This window comes from Sorex fumeus, unplaced genomic scaffold, assembly GCF_029834395.1.
Source record: "Sorex fumeus unplaced genomic scaffold, SorFum_2.1 ptg000128l, whole genome shotgun sequence".
Taxonomy (NCBI): Eukaryota; Metazoa; Chordata; class Mammalia; order Eulipotyphla; family Soricidae; genus Sorex; species Sorex fumeus.
Window position 1 is genome coordinate 38,800,521 of NW_026606185.1, and position 14,493 is coordinate 38,815,013.

The window sequence follows — 14,493 nt, forward strand, 5'->3', positions numbered from 1 at the left end:
GCCTTTAAGCTGCTTCCAAACATTTCTGAGCATTTTGGAGGGGGGAGGACACCCCTGCAGTGCTCAGAGCTTACTCTTGGTTCTGTGCATAGGAATCACTCCTGATTGTACTTGGGGGACTGTATGTGATGGGGATTGAACCCTGGTCAGCACCATGCAAGGCAAACGTCCTTCCCATTGTACTGTTGCTACATTGAGCACATTTTTATTTCTTTTTTATTTTTTTAATTAAAATTTTTTTGTATGTGTTTGGGACACAGGGATGCTTGAGGTTTATGCCTGACTCTGCGCTCAAGAATTATTTTAGGTGGGGCTTGTGGGGGGACCATATAAGATACCAGGATTTAACCTGGGTTGACCTCTAAAAGGCAAATTCCCTACCCATTATACTATCCCTGTGGCCCCAGGCACATTTTTATGGTACCAGAGATAAAAGATAACTTTCTGCATATGTAGTTTTTTGTTTTTATTTGCTTATATCTTACTCCTGAGGGCTCTGCACTCAGGGATCATCTTGGCAGGAGTCAGGCTCAGGGGACCATTTTTGATTCTGGGGATAGAACCTGGGTTAGCCACATGCAAGGCAAGCACCCTATCCACTACACTGACTCTCCAGTCCCAGCACTTAGAATATTATGTCATACCCTTTTTTTCCCTTTTTTTGGTTTTGGGGCTATACTCGGTGATACTCAGGGATTACTCCTGACTGTGAACTCAGGAATAATGCCTGGCAGTGCTTCAGGGTACCATATATGATGCTGGGGATCAAACTCTGGTCAGCCCCATGCAAGACATGTCCCGTATCAACTGTCCAAGCTCTCCAGTCACAATATTATACTTTTTATTCCAGCAAGATGGTGATCTTCCAGAAGGAGCAACTGTCCCTGCTTTGGGTTTATCAAATAAAGCTGTATTTCAAGGTAAGGCTTTAGTCTCCAAATTATTGAACTCACAGTTGGTGGCTTTACTGCTGGACCTGTTAGCAGACATTGAAACTTACATTCATGTTATTGGTGGGTTCCTTTTAAACTAGGAGATATAACTTCTCAGCCTTCTGATGAAGAGGAGTTGCTAACCAGTAGTGGTTTTGAGTATCACCAGATGGCCTTTCAACCTTCCATACTTACTGGTAAGAAATGACAAAACAGTCATTTAGTTGGTCAGATGATACCTGTTTTCTCTGAAATAAGTGCTATAGAGTTTATTTCCTTGAAAATAGAAAAAGCAGTTGCAATATTATATATTTATTGTAGAGCCTCCCACAGAAGATCATCTTCTGCAAAATACTCTGTGGCCTGAAGTTCAGAAACTGTGAGTAATACCCAGATCTCTCAGATTCTTGTCATAACGTATGGTGTTTTTCCTGACTCCGCTTGATTTTTTTTGTTTTCCTTTTTTTGGGTCACACCTGGCTCAGCACTCAGGAATTACTCCTGGCAGTACTCAGGGGACCATATGGAATGCTGGGAACTGAACCCGGGTCGGCCGCATGCAAGGCAAACGCCACTGTATCGCTCCAGCCCCATCAGCTTAATTTTTTTTTTTTAATTTTTTGCTTTCCTCTTGCAGTTTTACCCCCTCCTTGATATTTTGGTGATTATTTATAATGATGAGAATCAAATTTGACATAGATAAGATCTTGCTGTGTGTCCTTTATTAGTCCTTTTGTTTATCATCTTTTGTTTTGTTTTTGTGTCACACCCAGTGGTGCTCAGGGCTTATTCCTGGCTCTGCGCTCAGGAATCACTCCTTGCTGATTCAGGGGACCATATGGGGTGCTGGGGATTGAACCCAGGTTGCCCACATGCAAGGCAAATGCCCTACATGCTCTGCTATCCTTGTGGCCCCTGATCTCTTTGTTTTAGTTTTGGGGCCTCACTTTGCTGTGCTCTGGGCTCACTCCTGGCTCCATGCTTAGGAAACTATATATGATACCAGGGATCCAACCCAGGTCAGGTACATGTGAGGTAAAATGTCCTACCCACTGTAATTCACCCTTACTCTTTATTTTTGTCTTAAAATTATGATAATTTTTGTTTTTGGGACATCTCCAGCAGTGCTCAGAGGTTACTCACAATTCAGTGTTGGGGGTTGCTCCTGACTGTGCCTGGGGAAGCATACAGGGTTGAGGATCAAAGTTGGCCCTTCTGTATGCAGTCCAGCCTATTGAACTCTTTGTCTTTGGCCCTGGGCTTCACTTTTAAGCTAAAAAGGCATAACATCTATTTTTTATCCAGTCTCTAAATAGAATTAAGATTTTTTATTTTAATCTGGGTTTTTCTTCAGTATTTCCCCATCAAAGCCTCCCTTTGATCTATGCTTATTGTGCTGGTTGGCTGGCATTGAAAATTAATCTACTTGAACTGTAATACTTCCCAAAAGTGCACTTTTAAAAGTTGTAGTCTCTTTTTTTCCCAAAATGTTTGCCTAGACTGAAATGTAGTGTTCCTTAAAAAAACTTACTACAGATTGCTAGGGGTGGATACTGTCCTTTTCACATTTTAAGATTTTGCAGTTTAAGGAGCTAGGAGCAATAGCACAGCGGGTAGGGCATTTGCCTTGCATGCAGCCGACCCGGGTTCAATTCCCAGCATCTGCCAGGGGTGATTCCTGCGTACACAGCCAGGAATAACCCCTGTGCATCGCTGGGTGTGACCCAAAAAGAAAAAAAAGATTTTGCAGTTTAAGATTAAATATATTTAATTTGTTAATTTCCATTTCCTCTTTTTAAATTTTAGATACGGCCATGGTTATGAAATATTTTGTGTTACTTGTAATAGTTCAAAGACTCTGCTTGCCTCAGCTTGTAAGGTAGGGAATTTTATTTTCACTCACTTGGTCTCAGGGTATTAGGCCATCAGACTCTTGTAAATTGGTAGTGATTTAGACCGGTGGTCTTCAGCCACTGGTGTACAGCTCAGTGTTGGTCTGTGTCTGTGGAAAAAAACCACTGGTTAATTACCTTGGTTATAACTGCTGGTCCATGGATGGTATGTAGGCAGATACTGGCCCCCAGGTATTAAGCTTTGAAGAACTTGATTGAAAATGCACAGCAAGAAAGGACACTGGTAATCCCTTCTTTATCTGGGTCTTGCTTTCTTAATCTCTTTTTCTTTTGACTCTTTAAAATCTTGCAATTGCTTTCCTGTGGTGTTTTTGTTTGTTTGTTTGTTTGCTTGCTTCTTTCTTAGTGTCAAGGCTTCAGGATCCCAGGGTCTTGAACATGTGAGAGACATGCCTTCTACCTTTGAGCCATATCCCAGTCCTATGATTGTATTTTAACTCTGTTACAGTGGTAAAGTTTTGATATTAAGTGGTTTGAGTCACATTCCCAGCCCTCAGTTTACTGAAATTTTACTTTAAACTTTTATGCGTCGTATATGAGATGTTTACATGTTTACATGTGTAGTTTTCTTTCTGCATAATTGTCTTTCCTGGTTTTTGCATCAGAGTAATGCTAGCCTAAAGATATATTGTCTTTTCCATCATTTTCTGGAAGAATTTATCTAGAATTATTGTTATTTCTTCTTTACATCACTGTATCACTGTCATCCCATTGATCGTCGATTTACTCAAGCAGGTGCCAGTAACCTCTCTATTTCTCCCAGCCCTGAGATTTTTCTTTTTTTCTTCTCAAGAGGTTACTCCTGGCTCTACACTCAGGAATTACTCCTGGAGGTGTGTGGGAACCATATGGGATGCTGGGAATCGAACCCAGGTTTGCCACGTGCAAGGCAAACACCCTACCTGCTGTGCTGTCGCTCCAGTCCCCTAGCCCAGAGATTTTAGCAGCCTCTTCTTACTCATCTTTTCCCAATGATTGGAGGCTCTTTCAGGGTGAGGAGAATGAGACCTGTTGTCTTTACTGTATTTGGCATATCAAATATGCCACGGGGAGCTTGCCAGGCTCTGCCCGTGTGGGCGGGATATTCCTGGGACACTTTCTTAGTAGCTTGCTGGGCTCTCCGAGAGGCAGTTGCCTACTATTTAAATATTTGTTGTAATTTCCTAGTGCAGTCAATTAATTGATCCCAGCATTTCCTTTGTGTAAGGTTTTTTTTTCTTTTTTTTGTCTTTTTGGGTTCACACCCAGTGGTGATGTTCAGGGTTTACTCCTGGCTCTGCATTCAGGAATGACTCCTGGCAGTGCTCAGGGGACCATGTGGGATGCCGGGGATTGAACCCTGATTGGCTGTGTGCAAGGCAAATGCCCTCTCCACTGTGCTATCACTCTGGCCCAGTGGAAAGTTTTTTAAGTACAAATGTAATTTCTTTGATTGATACAAGCTTATTTAATATTATCCATGAAATAAGTGGTAGTAGTTAGTGCAAGTAGGTAGTTTTTATTTTTTCAGGAAATTTGCTTTTACCTGAGTTATCAAATTTGTTGACATGAAGTTATTTGTAATATTCCCTATCTTTCATTATCTGAAGACTCTCCTGTGACGTTACCTTTTTGATTTCTATCATTGTCAATTTATATGTATTTTCTTTCTCATATTCTGGGTTTTTTTTTTTTTTTTTTTGGTTTTTGGGTCACACCTGGCAATGCACACAGGGTTTACTCCTGGTTCTGCACTCAGGAATCACCTTTGGCGATGCTCTGGGGACCATACAGGATGTTGGGAATCTAACCCGGGTCAGTCACGTGCAAGGCAACCGCCCTACCTGCTATGTTATTGCTCCAGCCCCCTCATATTCTGTTTTTTTGATTTAAAAAAAATTGGGTAGAGGATCATTCTGGAAATTAATTAGGAATTTAATGATTTTATTGATTTTTTAAAAGAGCCAAAGAGCTATTTTTTTTTTGTTTGTTTGTTTTGGGCGATACCCAACAGTACTCAAGGATGACTCTAGGGGAACTATAGGAGTTGATGGGGATTGAACCTGGGGGTTGACCTCATGCAAGGCAAACACTGTACCTGCTGTAGCCCCCCTTAGCTCCCTCTGGCTTCAGGTGCTTTTTTTTGTTTTGTTTTGTATTGTTTCAGATAAGAATAGTGTAATTTTTCTTTCTTATTCAGTAAAGGATTTTCCTTTTCTATGGTATTTATCACTGGGTTGACACAATTTGATTATCGTTGACATACTTTTCCTAATTTTCTTTTTTTCCCCCTTAATTTTCTTCTGTGTGGGTATTACTGAATTTCTTGCATCAGTGGTTTTATTGTTTTTAATTTGAAAACATTCCAACCAATATCTTTTTAAGTTGTAGGGGTTTTTTTTTTTGATGGGGAGGGATTGGGTTTGGGCCATACTCAGCTATGCTGAGGGTTATTCCTGGGTCCATGCTCAGAGATCACTTCTGATGGGGCTTAGGGGACCTTGTATGGTGCCAGATTTTCAACGTATGTCAGCTTCAAGGGAAACACGTTTCCCATTGTACTATCTCTTCATTCTTTCAAAGTAGTTTTTGTTTGGTTGGGGCCATACTCAGTAAAGCCAGGGGTTATTCCTGGCTCTGCACTTGGAATCACTCCTGGTGGTGCTTGGGACCACATGGGTTGTCGGGGATTGAACCCAGGTCAGCCATATGGAAGGCATTGCCTTATTTGCTGTACTACCTCCCTATCCCCTAAAGTATTTTTTTTACTCCCATTTTTTGGGGTGGGGGGGATGACTTTAGTTTGGCTTGCATTTATTTATATATTTATTGAAGTAAAAACATTTTATTTGGAGGGTTTTTGAAGGTGTAGAGGGGGAGAGAGTGAGAGAGTAAGGCGCTAAAGAGAACGCAGGTTTCTCCAAGGGTGGAGAAAGCCCCTACACACATCCCAGCATTAGACATGAAAGCATGAAAGTACACATCTCAAAAGGGGAGATGCGGACGACACATGTGCTCGGGCACCACATGTGCTTGGCCACGACGCAAGCAGCACATGGGCTCGGGCAGCATATATGTCCAGTTCCACTTTTATTTAGCTGTTAAAAGTAACCTTTTTTTTTACCATACTATATGCTTGATTTTCTCTCTCAAGCACCAGTGTTCTTTGTCGACAGTTATCTAATATTTTGAAACACTATTTTATGTATTTTGTCTGATTTTTTTTTTCACACTGACTCCTATTACACTGTATTAGCCAAAATTGGAGTTCTCTGTACTGTTAATTACACATACCCAAAAGTATTCTTTATATGTGTTTGGGTTTTTTTTTTTTTTTGGTTACACCAATAATGCTTGGGGGAGTATGAATTGAACCCAAAGATTGAACCCAAATTTCTGCATTCAAAGCATATACTTAGCCCATTGGGCTCTCTCTTTAGCCCTCCAAATGTATACTTGTGAAATATTGGAATATGATTACTATATCAGTCTTTGATGATTCATATTTTCTAATTTTGCTAAATTAGAAAAAATTATAACTGCAAAAATTATATAGCTGTATCTGCCTTATCAGAATTTGTTTTTGCATTCACAAAGGCATAAAATATACCCATAGAAGCAATATAATATTTTAAAAGCATCCCCCCAAGTTTATTTTTAATTAAATAGTTCTGCCATTTTCTTTCTGCCCTGCAGGCAGCTAAGAAGGAACACGCAGCAATCATTCTTTGGAACACAACATCTTGGAAACAGGTGCAGAGTTTAATTTTCCACAGTTTGACTGTCACACAGATGGCTTTCTCTCCTAATGACAAGTTCTTCCTGGCCGTTTCCAGAGATCGAACCTGGTCGCTTTGGAAAAGGCAAGACACAGTCTCACCAGGTAGACCTGCTTTTCTTTTTTAAAATGGTTCATTTAAAAGCTCCCATGGTTTCTAGAGAGCCCTGCAGTGTTGGAAATCAAACTCAGGGACCTGTACGTGCTAGGCAAGTTGTGCTCTGTCACTTAAGCTGTCTCCTCAAACCAGGTAAAGCTACTTTGGGATTTTTGTTTTGTTTTGGGGCCACACCCAGTGATACGCAGGGCTTCCTTCTGGGTCTCTACTCAAGGATCACTCCTGATGGTGCTCAGGGACCTTACGTCATCAGGGATAGAATTGGGGTTGACTAAGATAAGCAACTTAATCACTGTCCTCTATGTCTGGCCCTACTGTTTTGTTTGTTGGTTTTTGAGTCATACTCAAGCAGTGCTCAGGGCTTTCTCCTGGCTCTGTGCTCAGGAATCACACCAGGCAAGGTCAAGTTGCCAGAGATCTAACTCTGGTTGGCCATATATGAGCAAGTGCCCTACCCACTGTACTTTCTCTTCAGTTCCCCTAAAATTACTTTTCACAGGAAAGATTCTTTGTGAGTATTGTGCAATTAAGGTGTGTTTGTGTTATTTAATCCTGTCTTTTGTTTTCCCAATGATAAAATCCGTATTGAGTTTGATCTTGAGTCATTTCTAGTCCCTTAGTTTCTTGTATTTTACACACTGTCAGCAGCAAGGGCACATTTTGAATAATATGTTTTAAATAGACTTTTTTTCTTTAATTAATAGTGATTTCCTGGGGCTATAGTGATGGTACAGTGAATAGAGCATTTGCCTTGCATGCAGTCATTCTGGGTTTAGTTCCTGGCACCCCACAGGGTCTTTCAAGCCCCTCCAGGAGTGAGTTTTGAGAACAGAGCCAGGTTTAAATACTGAGACTGCTGGGTGTGGCTCAAAAATTAAAAAGTAAAAAGCAATAGTCATTTTCTAACCTTTTAAAATTAAGCAATACTAACAATATGCATTAATTTGTTAATATATTTGTGGATTATAGAGTAATATACATTTCTCTTTCCTCCTTAGAAGTAGTTACTGCATTTTAGACATAGCCCATGTCAGGGGCTACTCCTAGTGGTGTTCAGGGGACCATATCTGATAGGAGGATTGAACCAGTATTGGCTGCTTTTGAAAGGCCCGTGCCTTAACCTCTGTACACTCTCCAGTGCCACAAGAAAAGGACTTGGATGTTTTTCTATTTTTTTTTAAGACGCATTAATCCTTTTTTTTTTTCTATACCCTAATATGTACACTGGGCTACTTAAAGGTGAAATTGCTTCAGACTACTTATGTAGGCATCAAACTACAGAGTATATAATTTAGTGTAAAAATATCCCTTACTAGAAAAGTCACTGTGTGCCTCCTGGTGCGGAATGAATTGCCTACCCAGAGTCTGATGAACAGCTCAGCGTGTAGAGGGGCCCAGTTGGTAGTGCAGCAGGTAGGGAGTTTGCCTTGCACATGACCAAACAGGTTGGGTTCTTGGCACCCCGTTTTGTCCCCTGAGCACTGCTGGGTGTGGCCCCCAAACAAAAAAGTACAAAGAAAATTCAGCATGTACAGATTACTAGATCTATGTTTGTAGTATTTTCAGAAGACTTTCCGATAGGTAAACCAGTTTTCTTTGTGAGTATGGTGTATATTGTTTCTTTCAGATCCAGTTTTCAGTCTGTTTGCCTTCACCAACAAAGTCACTGCAGTGCACAGTAGAATAATTTGGTCTTGTGATTGGACTCCTGACAGCAAGTACTTCTTCACTGGGAGTCGGGACAAAAAGGTAATTTTTCAAAGCTTAAGATATTTTTATAGGTATGCTATATAAAAGAGCACAGTACCATGCCTTTCTAAAATGACCTTTAAAAATCAGCTCACGCATTATTTTATTCTTCTTTTCCACATACAAGCAAAAAAGGTCTTCTCTAATTAATTCCATGAGTTCAGTTTTTTATAGAGTAATGAATGCAGATGGCCCCCAGAGAAGAAAAGGAATAAGAGAAATAGGTAACAAATCAGAAATTAGAAGAACAGGAGAGTATGGGAGAGGAATGAGGGGGAAAGCAGTTTCTTTGTCTTTTCTAAATCTGTTTTTTTCTATAATGGATGATAGATATACTGGATGATTGTGGATGTACTGGATGATTATGACCTTTTCATTCAGTGATACAAGGGGTGTGTGTGTGTGTGTGTGTGTGTTTGTGTGTATTCATGTTCCAAACTTGGAAAAAATCAAAAGTTACCTAGTAATAGCATCTTGATTGTGCCCCATGTCCTTGCTCGGGGAGAAGGATGATATTGGAGCATCTCCTTCCTCCTCTTGCCTCTTCCAGGTGTGACCTTGGTCCACACTGCCAGAGTAGAGGCCCATGTGGACATGCTGTCACTCTGTGACATTGTGAGACACCAGCGTCTGTAACTCTCTCAGACCTTTAGTGTGATTCTTCTTCTCCCTGGCCTGTATTTGCTGACACTGGTCAAGCTGCTGGAGAAGTAGGACTGCTTTTGTCTTTGCAGTCCAGCTGCAGTCTACATCTGGAAAGAAACAGACAAAAGTTCTCTTCACTGCAGAGTCTTGGAAACATACTTCTTTTTTTTTTTTTCAAGTTTGTGGGTCATCCTATTAGTGCTCAGGGCTTACTCTTGGGTCTGCATTCAGGGTTAATTCCTAGTGGGATGAGGGATCTTATACGTGGACAGGGAATGAACCTGGGGAGGCCACAGGCAAGACAAACACACTACCTGCTGTACTAGTGTTCCTGCCACACAGACACATTTCTTTTCTTTTCTTTTGCCACACCCAGCAGCGCTCAGGGCTTACTTCAGCCTCTGCACAGGGAATTATTCCTGTGAAGCTTGGGGGACCATATGGGATGCCAGGGATTGGTTTTGTGCAAGGCAAACCCTCTACCAACTGTGCTATTGCTTCCACCCCCAAAGACACATTTCTGCCTAATGGGCAGACTGTTCTCTCCAAAATGATGCCTTGATTCTGTGTAAGTTTCCAAGAAAAAGATAAACGGTGGGTCCAAACAGGCTGGACACGCAGAACTCGAGCTTTCAGTGGCAGAGAGCCACCTCCCAAAGTGATGGACAGAGGAACGGGAACCGGGCCATGGGCTGGTCAGCAGTCAGTTTATTTCTCTCTCCTCCCCGGCGTCGTCCAATCTCTCCCTTTACCATGCAGGATCGGTTGCACAGTGGGTAGGGCGTTTGCCTTGCACCAACCCGGGTTCGATTCCTCTGTCCCTCTCAGAGAGCCTGGCTAGCTACCGAGAGTATCCCGCCCACTTGGCAGAGCCTGGTAAGCTACCTGTGACATATTCAATATGCCAAAAACTGTAACAAGTCTCACAATGGAGACGTTACTGGTGCTTGCTCGAGCAAATTAATGAACAATGGGAGGACAGTGCTACCATGCAGTTGTAGTCATCATTTTGGCCGTAGTTCCAGTCATCAGAGTTCCATCATACTAGTCTCCTTGCAGACCTCAAAGTCTCCAGAGTCTCAATTCTGCTTATCTTCAATGTTTCATCATTGATCTTCTCGTCCTCAACATCTAGTCCTCAGGGTCTAGTCTTCAGCATCAGTCTTCAGCGTGTAGTCTTCATCTCTCTCTCAGTATCTCCTTCTAGCATCTCCTTCCCAGAGTCCAGTCTACTTCTATAAGTCTCTGCCAGCCTACAAATCTTTCTGCCAGCCTAGTTCATGTAAGGTGGGGATACAAAGGTGGGGTCAAACATTATCATAACAACAAAGAGAGGTAAAGACCACTCCTTCAGAAGATTAACTCAAGGACAAAATGTTGTCTAAGGAGATTACTCAAGATTACTAGGAGATCCGCCTAAGGGCAGGATTTCATCCAGGGTGTATTGCTTTCTTTTTTCCTCAGCTAGTAATCCACTTAAAGTTGTAGTAAATTTTTTTCTTGTAATATTTCTAGCAATGTCATTTTGTCTGAGCACAGTGAGAGATATATTTGGCTCTTCCTGGGGACATCTCACTACATATGCCAGACCACAGTCCTCAGGCCAGGTTAATCTTATACTAACTCCGGCAGGGTCCTTATTCAGTTACCTCTTTGTGGGTCATGACAGAGTTTGTCCATGACCGTGCTCTTATAGTTAAGTATTATGGCACTTGGCCTGGCCCATTTCGATGCCAGGGTAGCTCACAACTTGCCCTCAGTCCATCAGTCCCTCATTGGGACCCTACTCTTGGAATACTAGGAACTAAGGGCAACTGAGGCTAAGTCAAGTAAACATGGGTGCCCAGGAGTAAATATTATTTTGGAGTCAGTTAACTCCCATGTCACATAGCATATCATCAGCTGTCTTCCTATGTCTATACAAAAAAGACATTGTTAAATAAACCATGCAGATGACATAAAGGAATGAGAAAAGCAATTATTATTAGTGCCTGATGGAATTGGGTGTGCCTCAATTGCACTATTTGGGAGTGGCTCAACAAACCTTAAGCTCCCTTCCAGCAACGAGGACAACCCAGTGTTATCCAACAGTTCTGCATTTCTCAGGATTTGTTGTTGTTGTTGTTGTTCATTCACCCTTTCTTTTGACTACTTAGCCCTTTTAGGCCTGAGCTTTCAGAACAGCCTCTTTTCGTTTTGGGGCCACAGCTGGCGGTGCTCAGAGATCACTTCTACTTATGCTTAGGGTACCAGAGATCACTCCTACTTATGCTTAGGGTACCATATATGTTGCCAGGGATCAAACCTAGGCTGGTTATGTGTGAGGCAAATGCCTTACTCACTGTCCTCTCTCTGGCCCCACAGTCTCATTTTTTAATGAAGGACATCCATTAAGGTTAGGTCGTCTGGACAGATGGGTGGTCAAAAGAGCCGGGAATGTGATTATTGGCCATTCATGAGGGTGGTAACTTCATGGGGTCATGCTTGAACTCAACAAAGACCATTAACTCAGAGGATGGGGACTGCTGAGTGGGAATTGGCAGACATCCTTTTGTTCTGTGTGGGAATGCCTGTCTTTGGGCCAGCACTCTTAGGTTGTTGAGCTCTCCAATATCTGCGTTGGGTTTTTGCTCTACATGGCTCTCTGGAATTGGAAATGCTCTGCAGGCCTGAAACATCTGCAAATGGAATGATGTCTTTCTCTTTTAAGTTTTTCTACATAACTTATGCCTTTGAAACTGTGATGCATCTCTAGAAACATTACCATAAAAGGCTTCTAAAGTTTCATCTCTCTGTTAGGTGGTGGTTTGGGGTCCGTGTGACCCTAGCGATGACTCCGTGGAGCACAACGTCGGACCCTGCTCCTCTGTCCTGGATGTGGGTGGGGCTGTGACGGCTGTCAGTGTGTGCCCGGTGCTGAACCCTGCTCAACGGTCAGTCTAGTGGGCCTGGTTTTTTTTTTGTTTGTTTGTTTTCTTTTCTTTTTTGTGGTTTTTGAGCCACACATAGACGTACTCGGGACTTACTCCTGCTCTGTGCTCAGGAATTATTCCTGGTGGGCTGGGGGATCCACATGGGGTGCCGGGGATCTGACCCCATTCGGCCATGTGCAAGGCAAACACCCTACCTGCTATATTATCTCTCCAGCTCTCAAATAGTCTTTTATAATCTCATATAGTGTTTTGAGTTGGGGGGCCTGGCCTGAGATAGCTCAAAGAGGGTCTCATGCCTGGTATGCAGAGGCCCTCGGTCCACTGCCCAGCACTGCATGCTCCCTCTGGGGCACTGAGCCCACTGCCCAGCAGCACACGATCCCTCTGGCTCCATCAAATCAGAGCAGCACTAGATCAGGTCTCAGTGGTAGTGAACTGAAGGACCTCCTTGAGCTCTGCTTGGGAGCTCCCCTGTGTCCCCCAAAGAGAAAAATTTGAAATTCATAGAACTTGCTGATGTCAATGGTGAAGCAGAGTTGGGAGCGTGGACCAGCAGTTTCTGTCTCACCAGGTCTGAGATGTTTCCTCTGTGACCTCACAGTGGTCCACCCCACTGCAGCCAGCCAGGGAAGCACAGGCTTCGCTAGCAGAGGACAGAGGTGAAACTGTGTCCCGATGGAGAGGAGGTCCCTGGAGGACTATAGAGGTAGTAGTGTGGGTCGCCGAGGCTGGCATTTTCAAAGTCTTTTTTTAAGACTGACACAGGAACATGAAGAACTCTCTGATTACTTGTTTACCTGTGTCATTGTGTCTCCCAAGCAGAGCTCATGGGACCCAGGGTCACTCCTGGTATACTCAGCCAACAAGGCCACATGGTCCACACTAGGACTCAAGAAATTGCAGCTGCTCAGGCCCTGTGGTGATGGAGACTCGCAGGCCACCCAGCAGTGATAGGGTCCTCCAGGGCTACATCTTGAGGGATCATTTGTTCCGTTGCATGTATCCCTGATCCCTGTTCTATCTCCTGAGCCTAGAACTACTTTTGAGTTATGATAGTGGAAATAAATACATAACCAGGCTGATTATTCTCTTTCCCCCAATTCCCAAACAGATACATCGTTGCAATAGGATTAGAGTGTGGGAGGATTTGTCTGTACAACTGGAAAAAGACTGATCAAGTTCCAGAAATAAATGATTGGACTCACTGCATTGAAACAACTCAAAGGTATTTTGTTCCAGCTTTTGTTTACTCCAGATTAGATAGAAATCTCCTGGAATCTTAAGAGACAAATTTTATGCCATTTTTGCGTAAATAGATTTGCACATCTCTTCACGGTATTTTCCAAGCACTCCCTCTGTGTTCTGTGCTAGTGGCTTTAAAATGATGTAAAAGCTTGCCTAACTAAATTGCTTGTTTTCCTAATACTAGAGATAATGCATTTGAGTTAAACTTAATGATAAGTTTTTAATTTTGTAAATTCTTCGGCGGGGCTAGGGGTAGAGTGGAGTTACTCTTGGCCTCTGTTCAGGGAATACTCTTGGTGGTGTTTAGGGAATCATATGCTTTGCCAGAGACTGAACTGGGGTTGGGTGCTCTATCCATGGAACTATTTCATGACTCGTATAGTAGGTTCCAAAATTTGATGTAAAATGTTGGTGGTTTTTAGGGGCCAGAGATAGTACAGTGGGTAGGGTACTTGCTTTGTACATGGCTAACCTGTATTTCATTCCCAGCATCCCATATGATCCCCTGATCACTGCTGGGAGTGACTCCTGAGCACAGAGCCAGGAGTAAGCCCTGAGCACTATCAGGTGTCGCCTCCTCCTTTCCCCCCAAAATTGGTGATTTTTAAGTGTGTTAGAGCCTGCTTCGGAAGCATCTTAGATTTGGAGACTTCAGTGCAGAATTCATTAAAGAGTAGACTATTGTCTGCCCCTCAGTGCCCTGTGATGATGCCCAGAAGCACAGTAAGTGTTCTTGGAGCCTCAGTGCCTTGGACACAGGTGTTGGCCTACTGAGCTGGCTTAGAGCCAGCCATTTTTGACTTCTCCCCTTCAACCTGCCTAGCAGACAGGTTTTTCAATTTGTCTTTTCCCTATTTTATAATGATCATAATGAGATAGCAAAAAAGGTTTATAAGGAAACTCTGCTTTCTAGACTGACTCCTCAAAATTTGTATCTTCTAAGTATCATGAAATAGTATGTTAGATTCAAAGAATAATGCCAAAAAAAGAAAAAAAAGAAAAGGAAGAAACCCTACCACTTTAGGGACCAGATCGATAATGCAGCAGTAGGGTGTTTGACTTGCAGGTGACGGAATTCCCGTACTGGCATCCAATACGGTCCCCTAAACCTGGAGTAATTTCTGAGTGCAGAGTCAGGAGTAACCCCTTAGCATTCCTGGGTGTGGCCCCCAAACCAAAAAAACAGTCTGTCACTTTAAAG

The 14,493-nt window shown here is 42.6% G+C and overlaps 1 protein-coding gene across 1 annotated transcript in view; it reads left to right on the plus strand.

The window, feature by feature from the left end:
* The window catches only part of ELP2 (elongator acetyltransferase complex subunit 2), a 55,974-nt gene that overhangs the window by 40,175 nt on the left and 1,306 nt on the right, over nucleotides 1-14,493 (plus strand). The window contains exons 14-21 of the mRNA XM_056137925.1: nucleotides 851-920; nucleotides 1,034-1,129; nucleotides 1,254-1,311; nucleotides 2,739-2,811; nucleotides 6,521-6,707; nucleotides 8,348-8,469; nucleotides 11,914-12,047; nucleotides 13,159-13,272. Of these exons, the coding sequence (XP_055993900.1) occupies nucleotides 851-920; nucleotides 1,034-1,129; nucleotides 1,254-1,311; nucleotides 2,739-2,811; nucleotides 6,521-6,707; nucleotides 8,348-8,469; nucleotides 11,914-12,047; nucleotides 13,159-13,272 (854 nt within the window). The remainder of the gene's footprint in view (nucleotides 1-850; nucleotides 921-1,033; nucleotides 1,130-1,253; nucleotides 1,312-2,738; nucleotides 2,812-6,520; nucleotides 6,708-8,347; nucleotides 8,470-11,913; nucleotides 12,048-13,158; nucleotides 13,273-14,493) is intronic.